The sequence below is a fragment of the Tachyglossus aculeatus genome, chromosome X3 (assembly GCF_015852505.1).
Source record: "Tachyglossus aculeatus isolate mTacAcu1 chromosome X3, mTacAcu1.pri, whole genome shotgun sequence".
NCBI classification, from domain to species: Eukaryota; Metazoa; Chordata; class Mammalia; order Monotremata; family Tachyglossidae; genus Tachyglossus; species Tachyglossus aculeatus.
Genome location: NC_052099.1, coordinates 30,341,334 through 30,364,179, shown reverse-complemented (window position 1 = coordinate 30,364,179; position 22,846 = coordinate 30,341,334). Strand labels below are relative to the sequence as shown.

Sequence of the window (22,846 nt, the reverse complement as noted above, 5' to 3'; positions counted from 1 at the left end):
GATTACTTGTATCTACCCCAGCATTTAGAACAGTGCTTGACACATAGTAAGCGCTTGACAAATACCATTATTTGACAAATGCCATTATTATTATTATCATCAATTATCAATTGTATTTATTGAGCGCTTACTATGTGCAGAGCACTGTACTAAGCGCTTGGCAAGTACAAATTGGCAACATATAGAGACAGTCCCTACCCAACAGTGGGCTCACAGTCTAATTATTATTATATGTATCTTCTCTCCCAGCACTTAGTACAGTGCTCTGCATACAGCAAGCCTCTAATAAATATTATTACTTCTACTTCCCCTAGAAAATGTTAATAATATTACGTTTCAAACCTGTATGTATGTATGTACATATTTATTACTCTATTTTACTTGTACATATTATCACTTCTACTTCCCCTAGAAAATGTTAATATTACATTTCGAACCTGTATATATGTATGTTTGTACATATTAATTACTCTGTTTATTTTACTTGTACATATTACTACTTCTGCTTCCCCTAGAAAATGTTAATAATGTTACATTTCAAACCTGTATATATGTATGTATGTTTGTACATATTTACTACTCTATTTTTATATTTTACTTCTACATATTTATTTATTTTATTTTGTTAATATGTTTTCTTGTCTGTCTCCCCCTTCTAGACTGTGAGCCCGCTGTTGGGTAGGGACTGTCTCTATATGTTCCCAACTTGTACTTCCCAAGTGCTTAGTACAGTGCTCTGCACACAGTAAGCGCTCAATAAATACGATTGAATGAATGAATGAATTTTCCACAAGACGTACCCCTATCAAGAAGTTCCCATCAGCTTTTTTGTTGTTGTTTCTCGGAACTCACGTTACGTTTTATGATGTAAACTCTTATAGTTTAAAATGAAGTTAAGATTGGCAAGATGCTAGGCAGCTTGTATATTTAGTCCTGCAAATCAAAATAATCTTTTATGCATTTGGCACAACTCTGCAGCTGCGGCGTGCTACGATCAGTGACTTAATTGCTCTAACATTTATACAGATCTGAAAGTTCCTCTTGGATTTTCCATTCCTAGTGAGAAGCTCTACATTCTAGGAAAGGTCAGTAGGTTTTGTGAAGCACATAGTACTGTACTCAAGCGCTTAGTACAGTGCTCTGCACACAGTAAGCACTCAATAAATACGATTGAATGGCTGAGATAGCATTTGCCTATATTCATCTTGCTTTAAGGTTTGGACTAATTGTTGAATCTCTATCCTCCTTGATTTGAAATGCTTCTCTACCGTGAAAATAAGAGCCCTGCTTGTAGTTTTATTTGGAAACCATATGTAAAATGATCACGGGTGAATAAGGTGTTTATATTCAGTATTTGAGAATGCATTAACTATTACAGCGTCGTCTTTGCTGCTGTAAACATTAAAGCTAAAAATGACAATCTTCCCTCATTTTTCATTCTGGCATTAATTCCTCTTTTCTTCTTTTCCCTTTCTCCAGGTTGTGAAGGTGTCTCCCAGCGAAACTGGATTGAAGTCCTCCTCGTGATATCTTAATGCTTCCACCTTTTTGAACTTTTTTGTTTCTTTTGCATTTGACTCAAAGTGCCATGAGAAAATTTGCATATTGCAAGGTGGTCTTGGCCACCTCACTGGTTTGGGTCCTTTTGGATATGTTTCTGCTGCTGTACTTCAGTGAGTGCAACAAATGTGATGAGAAAAAGGAGCGAGGACTGCCTGCTGGGGATGGTGAGTCACCCGTTCTAATAATAATTAAACAATAATAAGAAGAAAAGTCAGTTATTGAGCAGTGCAGTTCATCTGTTTATGGGAATAACTCTGCCGAACTGGGGCGAAACTATTTATTATCCCTTTTAGACTGCGATCACTCCTGGGTTTAGAGTAAAATGACTAATTCCGTGATAGGGTGATTCAGTTAGGTAGCAAACTCCACAGCCAAGCTTTTCTGTGTCCCCCTCGTTTCTTTCTCTGCGCTTTGTTTCCAGTCACCTCCTCTACATTTTCTTTATTTTCATTCAGTCGTATTTATTGAGCGCTTACTGTGTGCAGAGCACTGTACTAAGCGCTTGGGAAGTACAAGTTGACAACATATAGAGACGGTCCCTACCCAGCAGTGGGCTCACAGTCTAGAAGAGCTAAGTGAGGTAAACTGCAAACCAAATTTTCCCAAGCCAGAATATGCACCCTTTACAATTGGCCCTTCATCCGTCAACACAGGCAAGTAGTTCTAGCTATTAATTTTCCCTGATCTTCCATTTCCTAAAAAAATGGAGGGTGGCTGATTAAATCCTTGAAAACCAGGGTTTTGGAAAAACGATTACTGTATCAAGTAATTGCAAACCAATTTTTCACTGGTTTTCATTTCATTTTGCTTCTCTCCCACCAGCTCTCTTAAATGAACATCCTGTGTCCATCCGTCCATTCCCACTTTGATGCTCTTTTTTATTCATGCATGTTGCTCATCATGTGCTTACTGAATGCAGAGCAGCGTACTGAGTACATGGGAAGCAGAGAAGCTTCTGCTAGAGAGGCAGCATGGCTCAGTGGAAAGAGCCCTGGCTTTGAGGTCATGGGTTCAAATGATGATGATGATGGCATTTAGTAAGCGCTTACTATGTGCAAAGCACTGTTCTAAGCGCTGGGGAGGTTACAAGGTGATCAGGTTGTCCCACAGAGGGCTCACAGTCTTAATCCCCATTTTACAGATGAGGTAACTGAGGCCCAGAGAAATGAAGTGACTTGCCCAGAGTCACACAGCTGACAAGTGGCAGAGCCGGGATTTGAACCCATGGCCTCTGACTCCAAAGCCCGGGCTCTTGCCACTGAGCCACGCTGCTTCTCTGCTTCCAAATCCCAACTCGGCCACTTGTTAGCTGTGTGACTTCGGGCAAGTCACTTCACTTCTCCGGTCCTCAGTTCCCTCATCTGTAAAATGGGGATTAAGACTGTGAGGCCCCCGTGGGACAACCTGATCACCTTGTAACCTCCCCAGCGCTTACAAGAGTGCTTTGCACATAGTAAGCACTTAATAAATGCCATTATTATTATTACTATGGGAGAGTGCAAAACAGCAGAGTTGGTAGAGTCCGTTCTTTGCAGTATTACCTGTTTTCTCTAATTCTGAAGGGTGTGCATTTTTCCCCTTTTTTCCCTTTCAAGACCATTTTTGGTTCGTGTGCCCTCCCCTTCCCCCCTTTATTCTTCCCCCCGCCTCACTTCCAGGGCAGAGGGAGGACCAGAGTAAAAACCAGTTGCCAAGCTAGCCAAACTCAGGATTTTACAGCATCCTGAGGGGCCAATGAAAGGAGCCACCGAAAGTAGAATTTAAGAGCGCTGTGCCAGGCGATTGGGAAAGTACAATATAACAGAGTTGGTAGACCTGATTAGGAAAGTTAAGCCGGAAAAAAAAAATGCAGCTAGGCCAAAGGAGGACTCTTGAATTGTGTGATATAATAAATACAGACTTAGGTACAACAGTGCTTCAGCGCTTAGAACAGTGCCTTGCACATAGTAAGCACTTAATCAATCAATCAATCGTATTTATTGAGCGCTTACTGTGTGCAGAGCACTGTACTAAGCACTTGGGAAGTACAAGTTAAATGCCATTATTATAACTACCTTTAAGAGGAACTGGAAATGCTGTCTGTGGCAGCAGGAAACTTCAGAAGAGAGCATGAGAGAGATCTCAAAATAGTGTTGCATAAAACCTGCAGTGACCAATTTGATGGTGGAGATAGGAAACATGGTATCACAAGAGAATTGAATGCAGACAGCACTCAGGAGTGGAGAAAAACAGCTACACTACTTAAAAATGTAACGGTTAAAAGAGCTAGAAATTTACAACTGACGTGAATGAAGCCCGTTATTGGAAACGTTATTCTGAGGAAGAAGCTGTCATATTTCTAGCTTATTGTTATCTGTCTGTGTCTTTATTTGTTATCAAAGTGATTTGAATAAGAAACACTGGGCGTAGGGACTGTCTCTATATGTTGCCAATTTGTACTTCCCAAGCGCTTAGTACAGTGCTCTGCACATAGTAAGCGCTCAATAAATACGATTGATGATGATGATGATAAGGAAAATTACTAGAAGGGAATAAAAGGGCGAATGCACAGTATGCAAAACTGCGGATGCTAATTGTTCAAAACAACCGTAGATGAGTCACATGGCTGAGAATAACCGGACTTTGGTTGAGGTGTTCAAATAAGAAAGGCTGAGAATGTAATGAGCCTGGAAAAATATTAAATTGCAAAAAAGCGATTGCAGCGTTTTTTGCATTAAAAAAAAATCTTACTGCTGCAATGGTTATAATCCTTTTGCATTAGTTTGTTACGGAAAAAGATGATGCAGGTAGTAAAAAGAAACAAGATATACAACTGATTTAAAAAAAATACCACATACCGAAACCACTTAGAGTTGCTCAGTGTAGACAAGAAGGATGCAGATAGTAAAAAGAAACAAGATATACAACTGATAAAAAAAAATGCCACATACCAAAACCACATAGAGTTGCTCAGTGTAGACAAGAAGGAAGTCAAATGCCTATCTAATTTAAAGAAAGGCATGGTAATGGGAAAAGTTCAATTAAAGTAAGGATGAACTGGAATAGAAATAAAGTTGTGCTAGGCCCAGATACCATGTAAGTATTAGGTGACAACAGGTTTACAGCAAGTCAAAACTTAAGTTGAAATGACATGAATGTCAGTGGTATGTATTAATAATGATGGTATTTGTTAAGTGCTGACTGTGTGTCCCAGCACTGTTCTAAGCGCTGGGGTAGACACAAGGTGAGCAGGTTGTCCCACTTGGGACTCACAGTCTTGGTCCCCATTGTACAGATGAGGCCACTGAGGCACAGAGAAGTTAAGTGTCTCGCCCAAAGTCACACGGCTGACAAGTGGCGGAGCTGGGAGTAGAACCCGTGACCTCTGCTTCCCAAGCCTGTTCTCTTTCCACTAAGCCACACTGCTTCTGTGTACAGAACACTCTACTAAGCCCTAAGGAGAGTACAATAATAATAGTAATAATAATAGTAATAATTGTGGTATTTGTTATGTGCTCACAGTTTTTAGACTGTGAGCCCACTGTTGGGTAGAGACTGTCTCTATCTGTTGCCAATTTGTACTTCCCAAGAGCTTAGTACAGTGCTCTGCACACAGTAAGCGCTCAATAAATACGATTGATGATGATGTGCTTACTGTGTGCCAAGAGCTGTTCTGAGTGCTGGATTATTCATTCATCCTGTCATATTTATTGAGCGCAGAGCACTGGTGCCAAGCACTTGGAAAGGACAATTCAGCATCAGATAGAGACGATCCCTACCCACCAGCGGGCTCACAGTCTAGAAGGGGGAGACAGACAACGAAACAAGATACAAGTAATCAGATAGGACACAGTCCCTGTCCCACATGGGGCTCACAGTCTTAACCCCCATTTTGCAGATGAGGTAACTGAGGCACAGAGAAGTGAAGTGACTTCCCCAAGGTCAAACAGCAGACAAATGGCAGACCAGGGTTAGAACCCACATCCTCTGACTTCCACTGTCAATCAATCAATCAGTCGTATTTATTGAGTGCTTACTGTGTGCAGAGCACTGTACTAAGCGCTTGGGAAGTACAAGTTGGCAACATATAGAGACAGTCCCTACCCAACAGTGGGCTCACAGTCTAGGCCACTAGGCCATGCTGCTTTGCTATAATAATAATAATAATGACATTTATTAAGCACTCACTCTGTGCAAAGCACTGTTCCAAGCGCTGGGGAGGTTACAAGGTGATCAGGTTATCCCACGGGGGGCTCACAGTCTTCATCCCCATTTTACAGATGAGGTCACTGAGGCTCAGAGAAGTTAAGTGACTTGCCCAAAGTCACACAGCTGATAATTGGCAGAGGCAGGATTTGAACCCACGACCTCTACTCCAAAGCCCATGCTCTTTCCACTGAGCCACGCTGCTTCTTGAGCGCTTACTTACTAGAGAAGCAGTGTGGTTTAGTGGCAAGAACCCGAGCTTGGAAGTCAGAGGTCATGGGTTCTAATCCCTGCTCCGCCATTTGTCAGCTGGGTGACTTTGGGCAAGTCACTTGACTTCTCTGGGCCTCAGTGCCCTCATCTGTAAAATGGGGATGAAGACTGTGAGCCCCACCTGATAATCTTGTATCTCCCCCAGCACTTAGAACAGTGCTTGACACATAGTAAGCCCTTAACAGATACCATTATTATTATCATTCCCAACCAAGTTGGTAGCCCCATTTCCTGCCCACAGGGAGTTTACAGTTTAGCATGTTCAGAAGTCATTTTCAGGCCACGCACTATAAATGCATAAAAATGACGGGGTCTAAAGTGTCAGTAAAGTTTGATGAGAAAGAAATTTTGTGGTTTATATTGTGGGGAATAGTGTGACCATTTGGAATCTCAAATATGTTGACCACTGGAGCGAATAGTTGAGGAGGAAAATGACAGAAACCATCTAGGGTGACTGTCGACCAGGGTGGGTTTTATTTTCGGTGGAGGCTTGGAAAGGAGAACTAGAATCAGAATCTAATACTCGGCTTGGAATGTGCCTCAATTAATCAATCGATTGTATCAGTCGTCCTCAGGGGTATTTATTGAGCGCTTACTCTGTGCAGAGCACTGTATGTACTAAGCACTTGGGAGCACTTCAGTCAGCTGAGACTGATGTCAAGACCTAGAAGATTTTAAGGAATTATGGTTTATTACTGCAGAATCACACCCCTGTTTTAATAGTAATGGCATTTATTAAGCGCTTACTACGTGCAAAGCACTGTTCTAAGCGCTGTTTTAATAGCCTGTGGAGGATAAGAGGAGTCCACGAAGATTGGAAAAGGGACAATGTGTTTGTTTTTTAAAATTCCCCAAACAGAATGGTCTGGTTAGCTTAATATTGCTATCTGGGAAGATGCTGCAAGAAATAAAAAAAAAAAAAAATCAATTGGCCACCATAAAAAGATGAGGAAACCACTAACAAAACTTTGTGAAGCGCAATAGCAGGCCAATTTAATTTTCTTCTGTAATAAATAGGTGGGAGAGAGAGAGAAAAAGCACATGTGCCCTTGGGTAAAATTTGGGTTCAGTTTCATGTGAACTCTAATCGGCAAGCTCCAGGAGTGTGATTGTGCCTCGTGGGTCATGTCATAATTGATCTGGAGCATATTGAGTGGAATCCCAGTAATTGGACCGAGGACCAGGCGTAGTGAATGTTCGAAGCCCTCAAGGATTTGCCGTTCATAGTATTAAACTGGGTGGAGATGCTAACAATCAATCGATCAGCGGTATGTAATGAACCTTGATTGAGTGCAGAACACCAAATTAAGGGCCTGGGCAAGTGCAGCGTGGCTCAGTGGAATGAGCCCGGGCTTTGGAGTCAGAGGTCCTGGGTTCGAATCCCAGCTCCACTAATTGTCAGCTCTGTGTCCTTGGGCAAGTCACTTAACTTCTCTGTGCCTCAGTTACCTCATCTGTAAAATGGGGATTGACTGTGAGCCCCACGGGGGACAACCTGATCACCTTGTAACCTCACCAGCGCTTAGAACGGTGCTTTGCACATAGTAAGCGCTTAATAAATGCCATTATTATTATTATTATTACAGCAGAGTTGGTAGACACGGTCATTGCCCACAGGGAGCTTACAGATTAGCAGACATTAAAGTAAATCATGGATATTTAAGTGCTGTGGGACGGAGGAAAGGGTGAATAAAGGGTATAATTCTAAGTGCGAGGGTGACACAGAATGGAGGGGGAAATGAGGGCTTAGGGAGGGCTTCTTGGAGGAGATGTACTTTTCATAAGACTTCGAGGGTGGGGACGGTGGTCGTCTGTCAGATAGGAAGAGGGAGGGCGTTCCAGGCCGGAGGGAAGACGTGGGCGAGATAGACGAGATTCAGGTAAAGCCAATAGGTTTTTCAGGAGCTGGGAAACTGAGCTGTCTTGACTGGAGGCTGTCTTTCGGTCCAGTAGATCAGCCCTTCCAACAGGGGAAAAAACTCTCTCCCCACTTCAGTCTGTACTTCACGCTGCTGCGCGGATCATCCTTGTGCAGAAACGCTCTGGGCATGTTACTCCCCTCCTCAAAAATCTCCAGTGGCTGCCTGTCAACCTACGCATCAAGCAAAAACTCCTCACTCTCGGCTTCAAGGCTGTCCATTCCCTCGTCCCCTCCTCCCTCCCCTCCCTTCTCTCCTTCTCCAGCCCTGCCCGCACCCTCCGCTCCTCTGCGGCCGCTCACCTCCTCACTGGGCCTCGTTCTCGCCCATCCCGCCATCGACCCTTGGTCCACATCCTTCCCCTGGCCCGAAATGCCCTCCCTCCGCACATCCGCCAAGCTAGCTCTCTTCCTCCCATCCAAACCCTACTGAGAGCTCACCTCCTCCAGGAGGCCTTCCCACACTGAGCCCCCTTTTTCCTCTCCTCCTCCCATCCCCCCCGCCCTACCTCCTTCTCCTCCCCACAGCACCTGTATATATGTTTGTACAGATTTATTACTCTATTTATTGTACTTGTACGTATTTACTATTCTATTTGTTTTGTTAATGGTGTGTATTTAGCTTTAATTCTATTTGTCCTGACTACCTGACACCTGTCCACGTGTTTTGTTGTCTGTCCCCCCCTTCTAGACTGTGAGCCCCTTGTTGGGTAGGGACCGCCTCTATATGTTGCCAGCTTGTACTTCCCAAGCCCTTAATCCAGTGCTCTGCACACAGTAAGTGCTCAATAAATATGATTGCATGAATGAATGAATGAACAAATGCCATCATTAAATTCCTGCCCCTTGCAAGGTTTTGCCACCACCTTTCTTGGTCAAGCAAAGAAAAGCTATTCCCCTTGTTTTTCCATTTATCCCACTTATTTTTTTAAAAGCTTTTTGGAGCGTTTTGAAGGTCTGTCTCCTTAGTATCTTTTCCTAGTGTATGTCCAGTGGTTAGTTAGAAGATAGGCCAAATTTTCATAGCTCAGGAGGAGAAAATTCAGAAGATGTGCCCGAAGCAGCAGGGGGGCAACACGGCCTAGTCGATAGAGCAGGGCCTGGGAGATAGAGGATTTTAATCCCAGCTCGCTCCGCCACTTGTCTGCGGGGTGACCTTGGACAAGTCCCCACACTTCTGGAGTTCAGTCGCCTCATCCGTAAAATGTGGATTAAGACAATGAGCCCCACGTGTGGGAAATGGACTGTATCCAGCCTGATTAGCTTGTATCTACTCCAGTGCTTAGTCCTGGTTCCTGGCACATAGAAAGTGCTTAATAGAGTTAAAAAAAAAATACCCGTGAAGAACCAGCTCTGGATGGGATTGCAAATGCCCATTATGTGTTATGCATTAAAAGCGCTGTTACAGTGATTGTCTTCATGCTTCTAGCAGTTGTAAGTGATGTTGTGTTTGTCGTGTTACCCCTCTAGACTCTAAGCTCGTTGTGGGCAGGGAACGTGTCTTCCAACTCTGTAGAATTATACTGCTCCAAGCGCTTAGGTTGCTCGGTACACAGTTGGCGCTCAAGATATTTGATTGATCTTTGATTGATCGAGAGCAGTTTACCTATTCTGTTATCTTGTACTCTCCCAAGTGCTTAGTACAGTGCTCTGCACACAGGAAGCGCTCAAAAAATATAATTGATCGAGTTATAGTCGCAAATCATGGTTTGCAGAATGATAATGATGGCATTTGTTAAGCGCTTACTATGTGCAAAGCACTGTCCTAAGCGCTGGGGAGGATACAAGGTGATCAGGTTGTCCCACGTGGGGCTCATAGTCTTAATCGCCATTTTACAGGTAAGGTCCCTGAGGCCCAGAGAAGTGAAGTGAGTTGCCCAAAGTCACACAGCCGACAATTGGCGGAGCCGGGATTTGAACCCGTGACCTCCGACTCCCAAGCCCGGGCTCTTTCCACTGAGCCACACTGCAGAAGGAAAGCCCGTAACTGTCAGGAACAGAGTTTAGCGCCTGAAGCGAGGCGAGACAAGCAAGGAGTGAGAACCGCTAAAGGAAATATAATAGTCTTTATACTTTACGGTGTATAGTCAATCATTCTGATTCCTTCTTTGATGATCTAGGGTGGATTTATTCTCTTGGAGAATCCATATTGTAGGGAAGCAGTGAAACCTCTATTTTCCATTCCGCAGTTCACTGTCGCTTGATGGGCAAAGTTTTTATTTAAGATTAGAAGTAAGTTTGTTCAGATTTCAAGTCAGCTGCCCCAGGGAAGAAATATTCCTTCTAATTCAGTAATTGTGACTCACAGAAAGATGTATGAATAAATTGAGAGCCGTGCCTTATGCAGGGGAATAAATTCACCCACTAAATCAACAAACGTTCTTCAAAAAGACATCTTGGCTCCAAACCCTTTGCTGCCGTGTAAACCAGAGCAAGGAGAGATTCACAAGATTTACCAGTAGAACCAGTTTGAAAATGATGCCAGATCTTCTCAAATTCCACCGACTTGCATTGAGGCAGTTTGGGGGAAATTTGGATCCCTCGGAGTATCTGAAGGGGCTGATGAAACAATTCAACTCCATAATTAAGCAAGTGGTGGTTATAACTGCCATTCTTCATCCGATGAGTCAGAGTAGGATTTAGGAATTGCTCCTCTCTAAACTGATAAGTTATACTGTTTAGAGTGGTCTAAATCATGTTAAGTTTAATATTGCGTTTGAGTTTTTATTGGAAAAATCACCATAGGCGACCATTGGTTCTTTGAGTATTTATGCAATGCGGTTTAACTTAAATTTGTTATCAGTTTTATAAATGTTACAGTTTGGAATAAGAAATTTTTCTCATTCATCCTATTGTAATGAGATGACAGAAGGGACACACTCTACAGAGACTTTTGGAGAAGTTATCTTTTCTTCTTTTCAGTTGAATGTTCTTTCCAGATAAATGTGACGAAATATTAAAAAAAAAAAGAAAAACAACCAAACCCAACAACCTGAGGATGAGTTAGGTATGGGAGCCCAGGTCCTTCATTCATTCATTCATTCAATCGTATTTATTGAGCGCTTACTGTGTGCAGGGCACTGTACTAAGCGCTTGGGAAGTACAAGTTGGCAACATATAGAGATGGTCCCTACCCAACTGTGGGCTCACAGTCTAGAATTTAGACAGTGTAGAAATAAATCTTCCAGGAACTCAGAGGTGTCCATTCAATTCTTTGGAAGTTGATAGGTCTAAAGTGCCATGCTTTCCACTCGAGTCAGTGAAACCGACTTCATCTGTTGGCTATTTTTTGCAGTCACTGTGGAAAGAAAGGTCTGTGATCCCAAAGTGAGGTCCTTAGTAATAATAATAATAATAATAATAATAATAATAATAATAATAATGGCATTTGTTAAGTGCTTACTACATGCAGAGCACTGTTCTAAGCGCTGGGGGTGGATACAAGGTGATCAAGTTGTCCCACGTGGGGCTCACAGTCTTAATCTCCATTTTACAGATGAGGTAACTGAGGCTCAGAGAAGTTAAGTCACACAGCAGACATGTGGCAGAGCCGGGATTCGAACCCATGACCTCCGACTCCAAAGCCCGGGCCCTTTCCCACTGAGCCACGCTGCTTCTCTCATTCAGTACTTAGTACTCATTCAGTCGTATTTAGCGAGCGCTTACTGTGTGCAGAGCACTGTACCAAGCGCTTGGAAAGTACAATTTGGCAGCAAGTAGTACCTAAGTAATAGGACGTGTGAGATATGTAACTAAGGATCGCGACAGTTACAAATCAATCAGTGGTGTTTATTGAGGGCTTCCTATGTGCAGAGCACTCCTACTAAGCCCGTGGCTTATTGGAGAACTCTGCGAGAGCCCGCGGGGGGTGGGATCGATGACAGCGAGGTGCCATCCCAACAGGAGAGACTTAAAACGAATCTTCCGGAGAACAAATATTCGCCCAAGGCATTTGTTTGAGCGTTTCAACGGCAGGATTTCACCATCCCGCCGCACCCTGGCTGCTGCCACTCTATCGGCCCCAGTTAAACGCATCCCGTCGCCATGTCGACTGTCTTCCCCTCCGCCCTCCCCTTCCCTTCCTCAATTGCCTTCGTATTCTACTTCCCTTCCCTGCAATCGATCAATCGATCGCATTTATTGAGCACCTAAGGAGAGCACTGTCGTAACTGGTAAAGAGAGTGCAGAAGAGGCAGGTGGGAGCCATTGTCACCAAGTTCCAGGCCGCGCGTCGCTTGGGATTTATGGGAGAGGGAATTCATTCATTCAGTCGTATTTATTGAGCGCTTACTGTGTGCCGAGCACTGTACTGAGCGCTTGGGAAGTACAAGTTGAATGATCAAGGGAATGATCTAGCAGGAAAGGCCCGAGCTTGGGAGTCAGAGGACCTGAGCTCTCGCCCTTTCTCCGCCACTTCTCTGGAGTGTGTGATCTTGGCAAGTCCCTTCACTTCTCTGGGCCTCAGTTCCCTCATCTGTAAAATGGGGATAAAATACCCGGCCTCCCTCGTACTTAGATGTGAGCCCCACCCAGTGCTTTGCACATAGTAAGTGCTTAACAAATACCAACATTATTATTATTATTATTATTATTATTATGTGGGGCCTAATGGGCTTGTATCTATCCCAACACTTAGTACAGAGTAAGTGCTTAACAAATACCAACATTATTATTATTATGTGGGATCTAATGGGCTTGTATCTATTCCAACGCTTAGTACAGAGTAAGTGCTTAAATACCAAAATTATTATTATTAGTAGTAGTAAATATAATCCTTGCCTTCTAGACAGTAAGCTGGCTGTGGACCGGGAATGTGTGTGTTATATTGTACTCTCCCAAGTGCTTCAGTGCAGTGCTCTGCACACAGTAAGTGCTCAGTTCATTCATTCATTCAGTCGTATTTATTGAGCGCTTACTGGGTGCAAAGCACTGTACTAAGCGCTTGGGAAGTCCAAGTTGGCACCATCTAGAGACGGTCCCTACCCAACAGCGGGCTCACAGTCTAGAAGGGGGAGACAGACAACAAAACAAAACATATTAACAAAATAAAATAAATAGAATAAATACGTACAAATAAAATAGAGTACTAAATCCGTACAAACGTATATACGTATATGCAGGTGCTGTGGGGAGGGGAAGGAGATGAGGAGGGGGAGAGGAAGGAGGGGGAGTGCTCAATACATAGCAATGCTGTGTTTTGCTCAATATATAGCATTGATCGGTTGAGTGCTTACTGCATGCAGAGCAATCTACTGTTCTCCCCAAAGAAGTGAGTATAAAGTGAGAGGAAAGGGGTATCAAGATCAGAGCCATGAGGGGACACTTAGTACAGTGCTGCGCACACAGTAAGCGCTCAGTAAATACGATTGAATGAATGAGAGGTGGTTCCTCTAGTTCGTCAGGGATGAGATGAAGATGAGATGGGAAACAGCGTGGCTAGTGGATAGAGCAGACTCAGCAGGTCATGGGTTCTAATCCCGGCTCTGCCACCTGTCTGCTCTGTGATCTTAGGCAAGTCACTTCCCTTCTCTGGGCCTCAGTGACCTCATCAGGTAAAACAGGGATTGAGACAGTGAACCCCTCGTGGGACAGGGACTGCGTCCAACCCGATTTGCTTCTATCCACCCCAGCGCTTACAACAGTACGTGGCATATAGTAAGCGCTTAACAAATACCATTGTTATTATTATTATTATGAATCAAGCAAAAGAGGCAGAAGGTTTAGCTGTTTAGATTCTGTACAGACGCCTTGGTACTTCCAAAGCCATTTGTAGCCGCCCATTGCTGTGATCTACATAGCTCTCTGCTCGGTTGCTGCCTCCTTACCTGCCGTTTAGTATAGAGTCCGTCTCCTCGCTGGACTGAAGCTCCTTCAGGACAAAAGACTTTGTCCACTTCTCATATTCTCCCAAGCGCTTAGTGCTCCTCACAGAGTCGTAATAATAATGGTATTTGTTAAGCGCTTACTGTGTGCAAAGCCCAGTTCTAAGCGCCGGGGAGGTGATCAGGTTGTCCCACGGGGGGCTCACAGTTTTAATCCCCATTTTACAGATGAGGTCACTGAGGCCCAGAGAAGTGAAGTGACTTGCCCAAAGTCACCCAGCTGACAAGTGGCGGAGCCGGGATTTGAACCCATGACCTCTGACTCCAAAGCCCGGGCCCGCTCTGTCCACCGAGCCACACTGAGTAAGCGTCCAGTACCATGGATGGGTGGTAATTACAGAAGTGATGACCATAATAATTGGATGCATAAGCTCTTACTGTGTGTCAGATACTGTGCTGAGGTCACAGCCAAGATAATCAGGTCGAACACAATCTCTGCCCCTCATGGGGCTCATAGATTGTCTTACAATTCAGATAACCTTGCTAACATAATGCGAAAGTAATAATAATAATAATGATGGCATTTGTTAAGCACTTACTATGTGCAAAGCACTCTTCTAAGCGCTGGGGAGGTTACAAGGTGATCAGGTTATCCCACGGGGGGCTCACAGTCTTCATCCTCATTTTACAGATGAGGGAACTGAGGCACAGGGAATAATAATCATCATCATCAATCGTATTTATTGAGCGCTTACTATGTGCAGAGCACTGTACTAAATGCTTGGGAAGTACAAATTGGCAACATATAGAGACAGGCCCTACCCAACAGTGGGCTCACAGTCTAAAAGACTGTTATTAAGACTGTTCTTATAATAATAATAATAATAATAATAATGATGGCATTTGTTAAGCACTTACTATGTGCACAGCACTATTCTAAGCGCTGGAGTGGGGTACAAGGTGATCAGGTTGCCCCACGTGGGGCTCACAGTTTTAATGCCCATTTTACAGGTGAGGTGACTGAGGCCCAGAGAAGTGAAGTGACTCGCCCAAAGTCACACAGCCGACAATAGGCAGAGTCGGGAGTCGAACCCGTGACTTCCGACTCCAAAGCCGGTGCTCTTTCCCCTGAGCCACACTGCTTCTCTAGTATTAAATGAATTATTTATTAAATGAAGTATTAAATGAAACTCCTGGGGACTTTGCAGGTAACCAACAACCTTAGGTCAAATATAGCCTTTCGCTCTGGATCTCAGCCTTCCCGCACAGTGCTTTTTTTTTTTTTTCTTCCCCTGAAAGAGCCTTTATAGATGGCCCAGCCTCAGAGAAGGAAATAGTGAGATTTCGTTGCCTAAATCAAGACTTGGAAGGCAGGAATATGAATGCTAATTTGGCCGTTGGCTCTCCATCAGCTCCCTAGAATATAAAGTAAGGGCCCAGATGGTTAATTAACATTTGTAGAGAGCTAGGAAGCAAAGCTCTTGCTCACTCACCTAAGCTCGTACCAAAGGGCATTTCATAATTGCTCGCCAAGCCAGGGGAGTAGAGCGTAAAGGTAGGAACGGCGACGATCCATCCCGACCCGGGATGATTATCGGAGAGGACGGGCTTCCCACGGTTATTGCTGCCACCCTCTACTCATTATTAGAGATGAAAGATGGGGCTAAACGGTATTTATGGAGCGCATACTGTGTGCAAAGCACTCTTCCAAGCGGAAGGAGCTCGGGCTTCGGAGTCAGAGATCATCGGTTCAAATCCCGGCTCCGCCACTTGTCGGCTGTGTGACTTTGGGCAAGTCGTCACTTCACTTCTCTGGGCCTCAATCGTATTTATTGAGCGCTTACTGTGTGCAGAGCACTGTACTAAGCGCTTGGGAGGTACAAGTTGGCAACATATAGAGACGGTCCCTACCCAACAGTGGGCTTACCGCATCTGTAAAATGGGGATGAAGACTGTGAGCCCCACGTGGGACAACCTGATCACCTTGTAAACTCCCCCAGCTCTTAGAACAGTGCTTGGCACATAGTAAGCGCTTAATAAATGCCATTATTTTATTATTATTATTATTATTATTATTACTATTAATAAAGGAAGCCATTAGTCTACCCCAGGAATGCAGTCGCTCTTTTTCTCATGAATGCCGGCCAGAGTTGTGAAATATGGAGGAAAGGAGGAACTTGGGAGAGGAAGAGGCATCGTTTGGTCGGAGAGATCACCTGTTGGTCTTTTGTGTGTGTGTGCATGAGCGGGTGATTGTTGTTAAGCACTTATTACGGGTCAGGCACTGTACTAAGCGCTGGGGTAGATACCAGATCATCAGATTGGACACAGTCTGTGGCCCACAGGGGACTCGGTCTCAATCCCCATTTTACAGGTGAGGGAACGGAGTCACAGAGAAGCATTCGATCATTCATTCACTCAGTCGTATTTATTGAGCGCTTACTGTGTGCAGAGCACTGTACTAAGCGCTTGGGAAGTCCAAGTTGGCAACATATAGAGACGGTCCCTACCCAGCAACGGGTGATCGTATTTATTGAGCTCTTACTGTGTGCAGAGCAGTGCACTAAGCGCTTCGGAGAGTGCAACAATAAGCGTGCGGGCTGGGGTGTAGTAAGAAAGAAGTGAGAAGGTAGGAGGGGTCATTCATTCAGTCGTATTTATTGAGCACTTACTGTGTGCAGAGCACTGTACTAAGCGCTTGGTAGGTACAAGTTGGTGACATATAGAGACGGCCCCTACCCAACAACAGTCTCACGGTCTAGAAGGGGGAGATAGACAACGAAACAAACCATGTGGACAGGTGTCAAGTCGTCAGAACAAATAGAATCAAAGCTAAATGCACATCATTAACAAAATAAATAGAATAGTAAATATGTACTATCAATCAATCGTATTTGAGCGCTTACTGTGTGCAGAGCACTGTACTAAGCACTTGGGAAGTACAAGTTGGCAACATATGCAGACAGTCCCTACCCAACAGTGGGCTCACAGTCTAGAAGGGGGAGACAGAGAACAAAACCAAACATATTAACAAAATAAAATAAATAGAACAGATATGTACAAGTCAAATAAATAGAGTAATAAATATGTACAAACATATATACAGGTGCTGGGGGGAAGGTGATTTACTGCCTTAAAGCCGGTGGTAAGAGAAGCGACTTGCCCAGGTCGCACAGTAGACGAGCGGCGGGGCCGGGATTGGAACCCAGGTCCTTCTGACTCCCAGGGCTGTGTGGGCTCTGTCCACGAGCCATGCTGCTTGTCTCTTTGTAAACAGCGAAGAGGGAATCGCTTTGTAGTCAAGGGATGGGGTTTCTTGGCATCTAGGGCAGTGCTAGTTCTCAAGAGACAGAGTGTTACCAAGGCTGCATCTCAGGACACAAACCGATGATCTGGAAACCACCCTGCTGCACTTTGGAGTTTGAATAATAATAATAATAATAATAATAATAATAATAATAATAATAATGGTGGTATTTGTTAAGCTCTTACTGTGTGCAAAGCACTGTCCTGAAGCGCTTTTAAACACATCAACCCTGTAAATTAGACTCTAAGCAGAAAGGAGTCCCTTAAAGCCGAAGTGTCTCAGTTTCCTTCTGATCTATCGTTGAGGACTGTGCCGGAATAAATAAGGAGGTTGTGCTGTTGCTCTTAAGAAAACCAAGCTACATTCTCATTGGTAGGTGGGATCCTACCAATCAGTCATATTTTTTGAGCACTGACTATGTGCAGGGCACTGTACTAAGCGCTTGTGAGAAGCAGCGTGGCTCAGTGGAAAGAGCCCGGGCTTGGGAGTCAGAAGACATGGGTTTTAATGGGTTTTAGACTGTGAGCCCACTGTTGGGTAGGGACTGTCTCTATATGTTGCCAACTTGGACTTCCCAAGCGCTTAGTACAGTGCTCTGCACACAGTAAGCGCTCAATAAATACGATTGATTGATTGATTCTAATCCTGACCCCCGCCACTTGTCAGCTGGGTGACTTTGGGCAAGACACTTTGCTTCTCTGTGCCTCAGTTCCCTCATCTGGAAAATGGGGATTAAGACTGTGAGCCCCAAGTGGGACAACCTGATTACCTCGTATCCTACCCCCAGCTTGGCACATAGTTAAGCGCTTAACAAATACCATCGTCATTATTATTACAGAATAACAGAGTTGGCAGAAACTGCCCATAACGAGTTTGCAGTCCAGAAGGGGAGGCAGACATGAATATGAATAAATTACAGATACGGATGTAAGTGCCGTAGGGGTGGAAATTAATCAATCAATCAATCGTATTTATTGAGCGCTTACTGTATGCAGAGCACTGTACTAAGCACTTGGGAAGTACAGGTTGGCAACATATAGAGACGTTCCCTACCCAACAGTGGGCTCACAGTCTAGAAGGGGGAGACAGAGAACAAAACAAAACGTATGAACAAAATAAAATAAATAGAATAGATATGTACAAGTAAAATAAATGAATAAATAGAGTAATAAATCCAATTTCAGGAGCCACGCAGAAGGGAGTGGGCGAAGAGGAAGTGAGGGCTTAGTCCGGGAAGGCATCTTGCAGGAGATGGGCCTTCAGTAAGGCTTTGAAGCAATTCAGATGAAGCAAAGCCCCGCAGCCTTTGGTAGGACTTTCCAGAAGAAAGAATCCTTGAATCAGACTCAGGAAGGTCAAAACCGCCCTTAGGCTTTTGGGACCCTTTTAACATTAATTGTAGTAAAGGCCTGTTTTAAAATAGGCTCATTAACCACACTGAAATACGCTGGAATTTGAGGTCACTTCCCTCCTTCCTTCTCCTCCCCCTTACTTTCCTGTCCTTCCCCTTTCCTTGGAAATAAAGCATGTGGCCTGTAAAATCACCCCTTCTGGACTGTAAGCTCACTGTGGGCAGGGGACAGGCCTACCAACTCTCCCAGTCGCTTAGTACGGTGAGCCCCCCGGGGGACAACCTGATCACCTTGTAACCTCCCCAGCGCTTAGAACAGTGCTCTGCACATAGTAAGCGCTTAATAAATGCCATTATTATGAAGCAGCGTGACTCAGTGGAAAGAACCCGGGCTTTGGAGTCAGAGGTCATGGATTCAAATCCTGGATCTGCGTCTTGTCAGCTGTGTGACTTTGGGCAAGTCACTTCACTTCTCTGGGCCTCAGTTCCCTCATCTGTAAAATGGGGATTAAGACTGTGAGCCCCCCGTGGGATAACCTGATCACCTTGTAACCTCCCCAGCGCTTAGAACAGTGCTCTGCACATAGTAAGCACTTAATAAATGCCATTATTATGAAGCAGCGTGGCTCAGTGGAAAAAACCCGGGCTTTGGAGTCACAGGTCATGGGTTCAAATCCCGGCTCCTCCACTTGTCAGCTGTGTGACTTTGGGCCAGTCACTTCACTTCTCTGGGCCTCAGTTCCCTCATCTGTAAAATGGGGATTAAGACTGTGAGCCCCCCGTGGGATAACCTGATCACCTTGTAACCTCCCCAGCGCTTAGAACAGGTCTCGGCATATAGTAAGCGCTTAATAAATGCCATTATTATGAAGCAGCGTGGCTCAGTGGAAAGAACCCGGGCTTTGGAGTCAGAGGTCATGGGTTTAAATCCCGGCTACGCCACTTGTCAGCTGTGTGACTGTGGGCAAGTCACTTAACTTCTCTGGGCCTCAGTTCCCTCATCTGTAAAATGGGGATTAAGACTGTGAGCCCCCTGTGGGATAACCTGATCACCTTGTAAGCTCCCCAGCGCTTAGAACAGTGCTCTGCACATAGTAAGCGCTTAATAAATGCCATTATTATGAAGCAGCGTGGCTCAGTGGAAAGAACCCGGGCTTTGGAGTCAGAGGTCATGGGTTTAAATCCCGGCTACGCCACTTGTCAGCTGTGTGACTGTGGGCAAGTCACTTAACTTCTCTGGGCCTCAGTTCCCTCATCTGTAAAATGGGGATTAAGACTGTGAGCCCCCTGTGGGATAACCTGATCACCTTGTAAGCTCCCCAGCGCTTAGAACAGTGCTCTGCACATAGTAAGCGCTTAATAAATGCCATTATTATGAAGCAGCGTGGCTCAGTGGAAAGAACCCGGGCTTTGGAGTCAGAGGTCATGGGTGCAAATCCCGGCTCCGCCACTTGTCAGCTGTGTGACTGTGGGCAAGTCACTTCACTTCTCTGGGCCTCAGTTCCCTCATCTGAAAAATGGGGATTAAGACTGTGGGACAACCTGATCACCTTGTATACTCCCCAGCGCTTAGAACAGTGCTTTGCACATAGTAAGCGCTTAATAAATGCCATCATTATCATTATTATTATTACAGTGCTCTGCACACAGTAAGGACTCAGTAAATATTGTTGATTGATCGAAAGGATGGGAATAACAAAATTCTTTGCCTTTTTCGAGTATGGCCCCACCCCGGCCCGTTCCTCTTTCCGTCTCCTTTGGTCCGTCACTGTCGTGGTATCTCACTTTGACCTTCTTGTCTCTTCTGAAAAATGGGGAAAAAAAAAAGCGTGCCCCCATAAAGGATATGGAAGATGTTTGAGAAAATGAAGAGGAATGGATGAACAATAATAGATTGTGCTCAGAAATGACAAGGGGCAGAGACAGCAAGATATGAGGCAAAGCAACATATTTTATGGGACTTTTCATAAAATTCTCGCTTTCAGAGCAATATGGTATTTTAGGGCGATCCCTTGTAGTTTTTTCTGCCATCTTATCGGTAAAAATCCAAGATTGGAGCCTGTTGGCGTATTCTTTTTATATCACATTGCTATCTTGAATTAATTTTGTTTTGTCTCAAATGTTTTATTCTTACTAATAATATTCCAGTCTATCTTGAGAAGCAGTTGTTCTATGGAGGCGCGGTTTGTGGGGGTTTTTAATCACTTGCTATGTGCCAGTCGCTGTGGTAGATACAAGGTTGTCTGGGTGGACACAGTCCCTGTCCCACATGGGTCTGAATCTCCATTTTACAGAGGAGGTAACTGAGGCTCAGAGAAGTGACTCGCTCAAGGTCACCCAGGAGACAAGTGGCGGAGCCGGGATTAGAACCCAGGTCCTTCTGACTCCCACTAGGCCAAGCTGCTCCTTCAGCAACTTTTGGGTGTAACTGAAGTCTAGGATGTAGAACTGTCGAAATTTCTCCTCATTTATCCCCCAAATCATATGATAAAGCATTGACGTGCTTAGTGCAGTGCTCTGCACACAATAAGCGCTCAATAAATACGGTTGAATGAATGAATAAGTGAAGCAGGAGGTAGGAATTGAGATTATATATGTATGTTCCAATCAATCAAAGGTATTTATTGAGCGCTTGATGTCTACAGAGCACTGTACTAAGCTCTTGGGAGAGTACAGTCAAGAGTAGGTTTAAATGATCCCTGTCCACAGGAGAGATTTTGGGTTTACGAGCAAGTAGATTTCCTGTGTTTTTGTGCATGTATTTTAAAAATTAGTTCCCCCCCCCCAGCAAATTCCACCCACTCTCAGTCAATTAACAGCATAAAGCCCTGGCCTGAATGATCTAAAAGGAAAAATAATTGATGGAATATGCAAATCAGGCACCATTTTCTGCATTTAGTGGAATTTCCATTTAGATTGCTAGTTGAGCAGAGTAAATTTATAAACGTAGAAATAAACCCCTGTGTGATTTCGGCAGTTTTTAATTTTTTTTTTTTTAAAAAGCAAAACCCAACAGAAATACAACTGGCAAACAAAAGCAACTATGTGGTTTGGAGGTTGTTTGGAAAAGCAACCAAACCGTTGACTGTGTGGCAGTGGAAACTTGTGAATTAGTACCTGAAGATGATGGGGGCTGAGTTTTAAAAATGTTTTTCAAGTGGTATTTGTTACTCCCTTACTAGGTGTCAGGCACCTTTCTAAGCGTTGGGGGTAGATGCAAGCTAATCAGGTTGGATGCAGTCCCTGTCCCACATGGGGCTCACTGTCTAAATTGGAGGGAGGAGGGTTTAATCCCCATTGCACAGATGAGGTAACTGAGGCACAGAGAAGTGAAGCGACTGAGAGGGTTCCCTCGCTTGTCCTTTCCAACCTCCTAAGGAGAATCACTAGGAGGGAGGCTCACTCTACCCTCAGCCCCACAGCACTACTGGAAATATCTTTAAATTCTATATTATACATTATTTATATTAGTGTCTCTCCCCTCCACCCCCCCTCCGCCCCCCAAACTGTGAGCTCATTGTGGGCGGCGAATGTGTCTGCTTAACTCTTTCGTATTGTTTCAATCAATCATATTTATTGAGCACTTACTGGATGCGGAGCAGCATACTAAACGCTTGGGAGAGTAGACTATAACATACTCATTCCCTGCCCACAATTTCCCAAGTGCTTAGTACAGTGCTCTGCACACGGTAAGCGCTCAATAAATACAATGGACTGACTGACTCCCCTCAAACTGGCCGTAATAATAATAATGGCATTTATTAAGCGCTTGCTATGTGCAAAGCACCGTTCTAAGCGCTGGGGCAGTCACACGGTAGGTTGTCCCACGGGGGGCTCACAGTCTTCATCCTCATTTTACAGATGAGGGAACTGAGGCCCAGAGAAGTGAAGTGACTTGCCCAGAGTCACACAGCTGACAGTTGGCAGAGCCGGAATTTGAACCCATGACCTCTGACTCCAAAGTCGGTGCTCTTTCCGCCGTGTTTCAGCCAACTCTCTTGGAGATCATCATCATCATCATCATCATCATCAATCGTATTTATTGAGCGCTTACTATGTGCAGAGCACTGTACTAAGCGCTTGGGAAGTACAAATTGGCAACAAATAGAGACAGTCCCTACCCGACAGTGGGCTCACAGTCTAAAAGGGGGAGACAGAGAACAAAACCAAACATACTAACAAAATAAAATAAATAGAAGAGATATGTACAAATAAAATAAATAAATAAATAGAGTAAAAAATATGTACAAACATATATACATATATACAGGAGATGGCCTGGGAAGTACCGATATTCAGGTTCCTTGTCCTCTCCGTAAATTTTGAAAGACAAAGAAGGCCTTGGGAAGGAGGCGGCTCTGATCTCCTTCACTCTCCTCCCCCTGAGAGCTTTCCAATTGTTCTGACCAAGGCGAAGTTTCGAATAG

At 44.3% G+C, this 22,846-nt stretch overlaps 1 protein-coding gene across 1 annotated transcript in view; it reads left to right on the top strand.

Moving 5' to 3' along the window:
- Positions 1-22,846, top strand: part of GALNT1 (polypeptide N-acetylgalactosaminyltransferase 1) — a 77,787-nt gene that overhangs the window by 23,209 nt on the left and 31,732 nt on the right. Inside the window, exon 2 of the mRNA XM_038770340.1 lies at positions 1,480-1,727. Coding sequence (XP_038626268.1) covers positions 1,589-1,727 — 139 coding nt within the window. The 5' untranslated portion in view covers positions 1,480-1,588. The remainder of the gene's footprint in view (positions 1-1,479; positions 1,728-22,846) is intronic.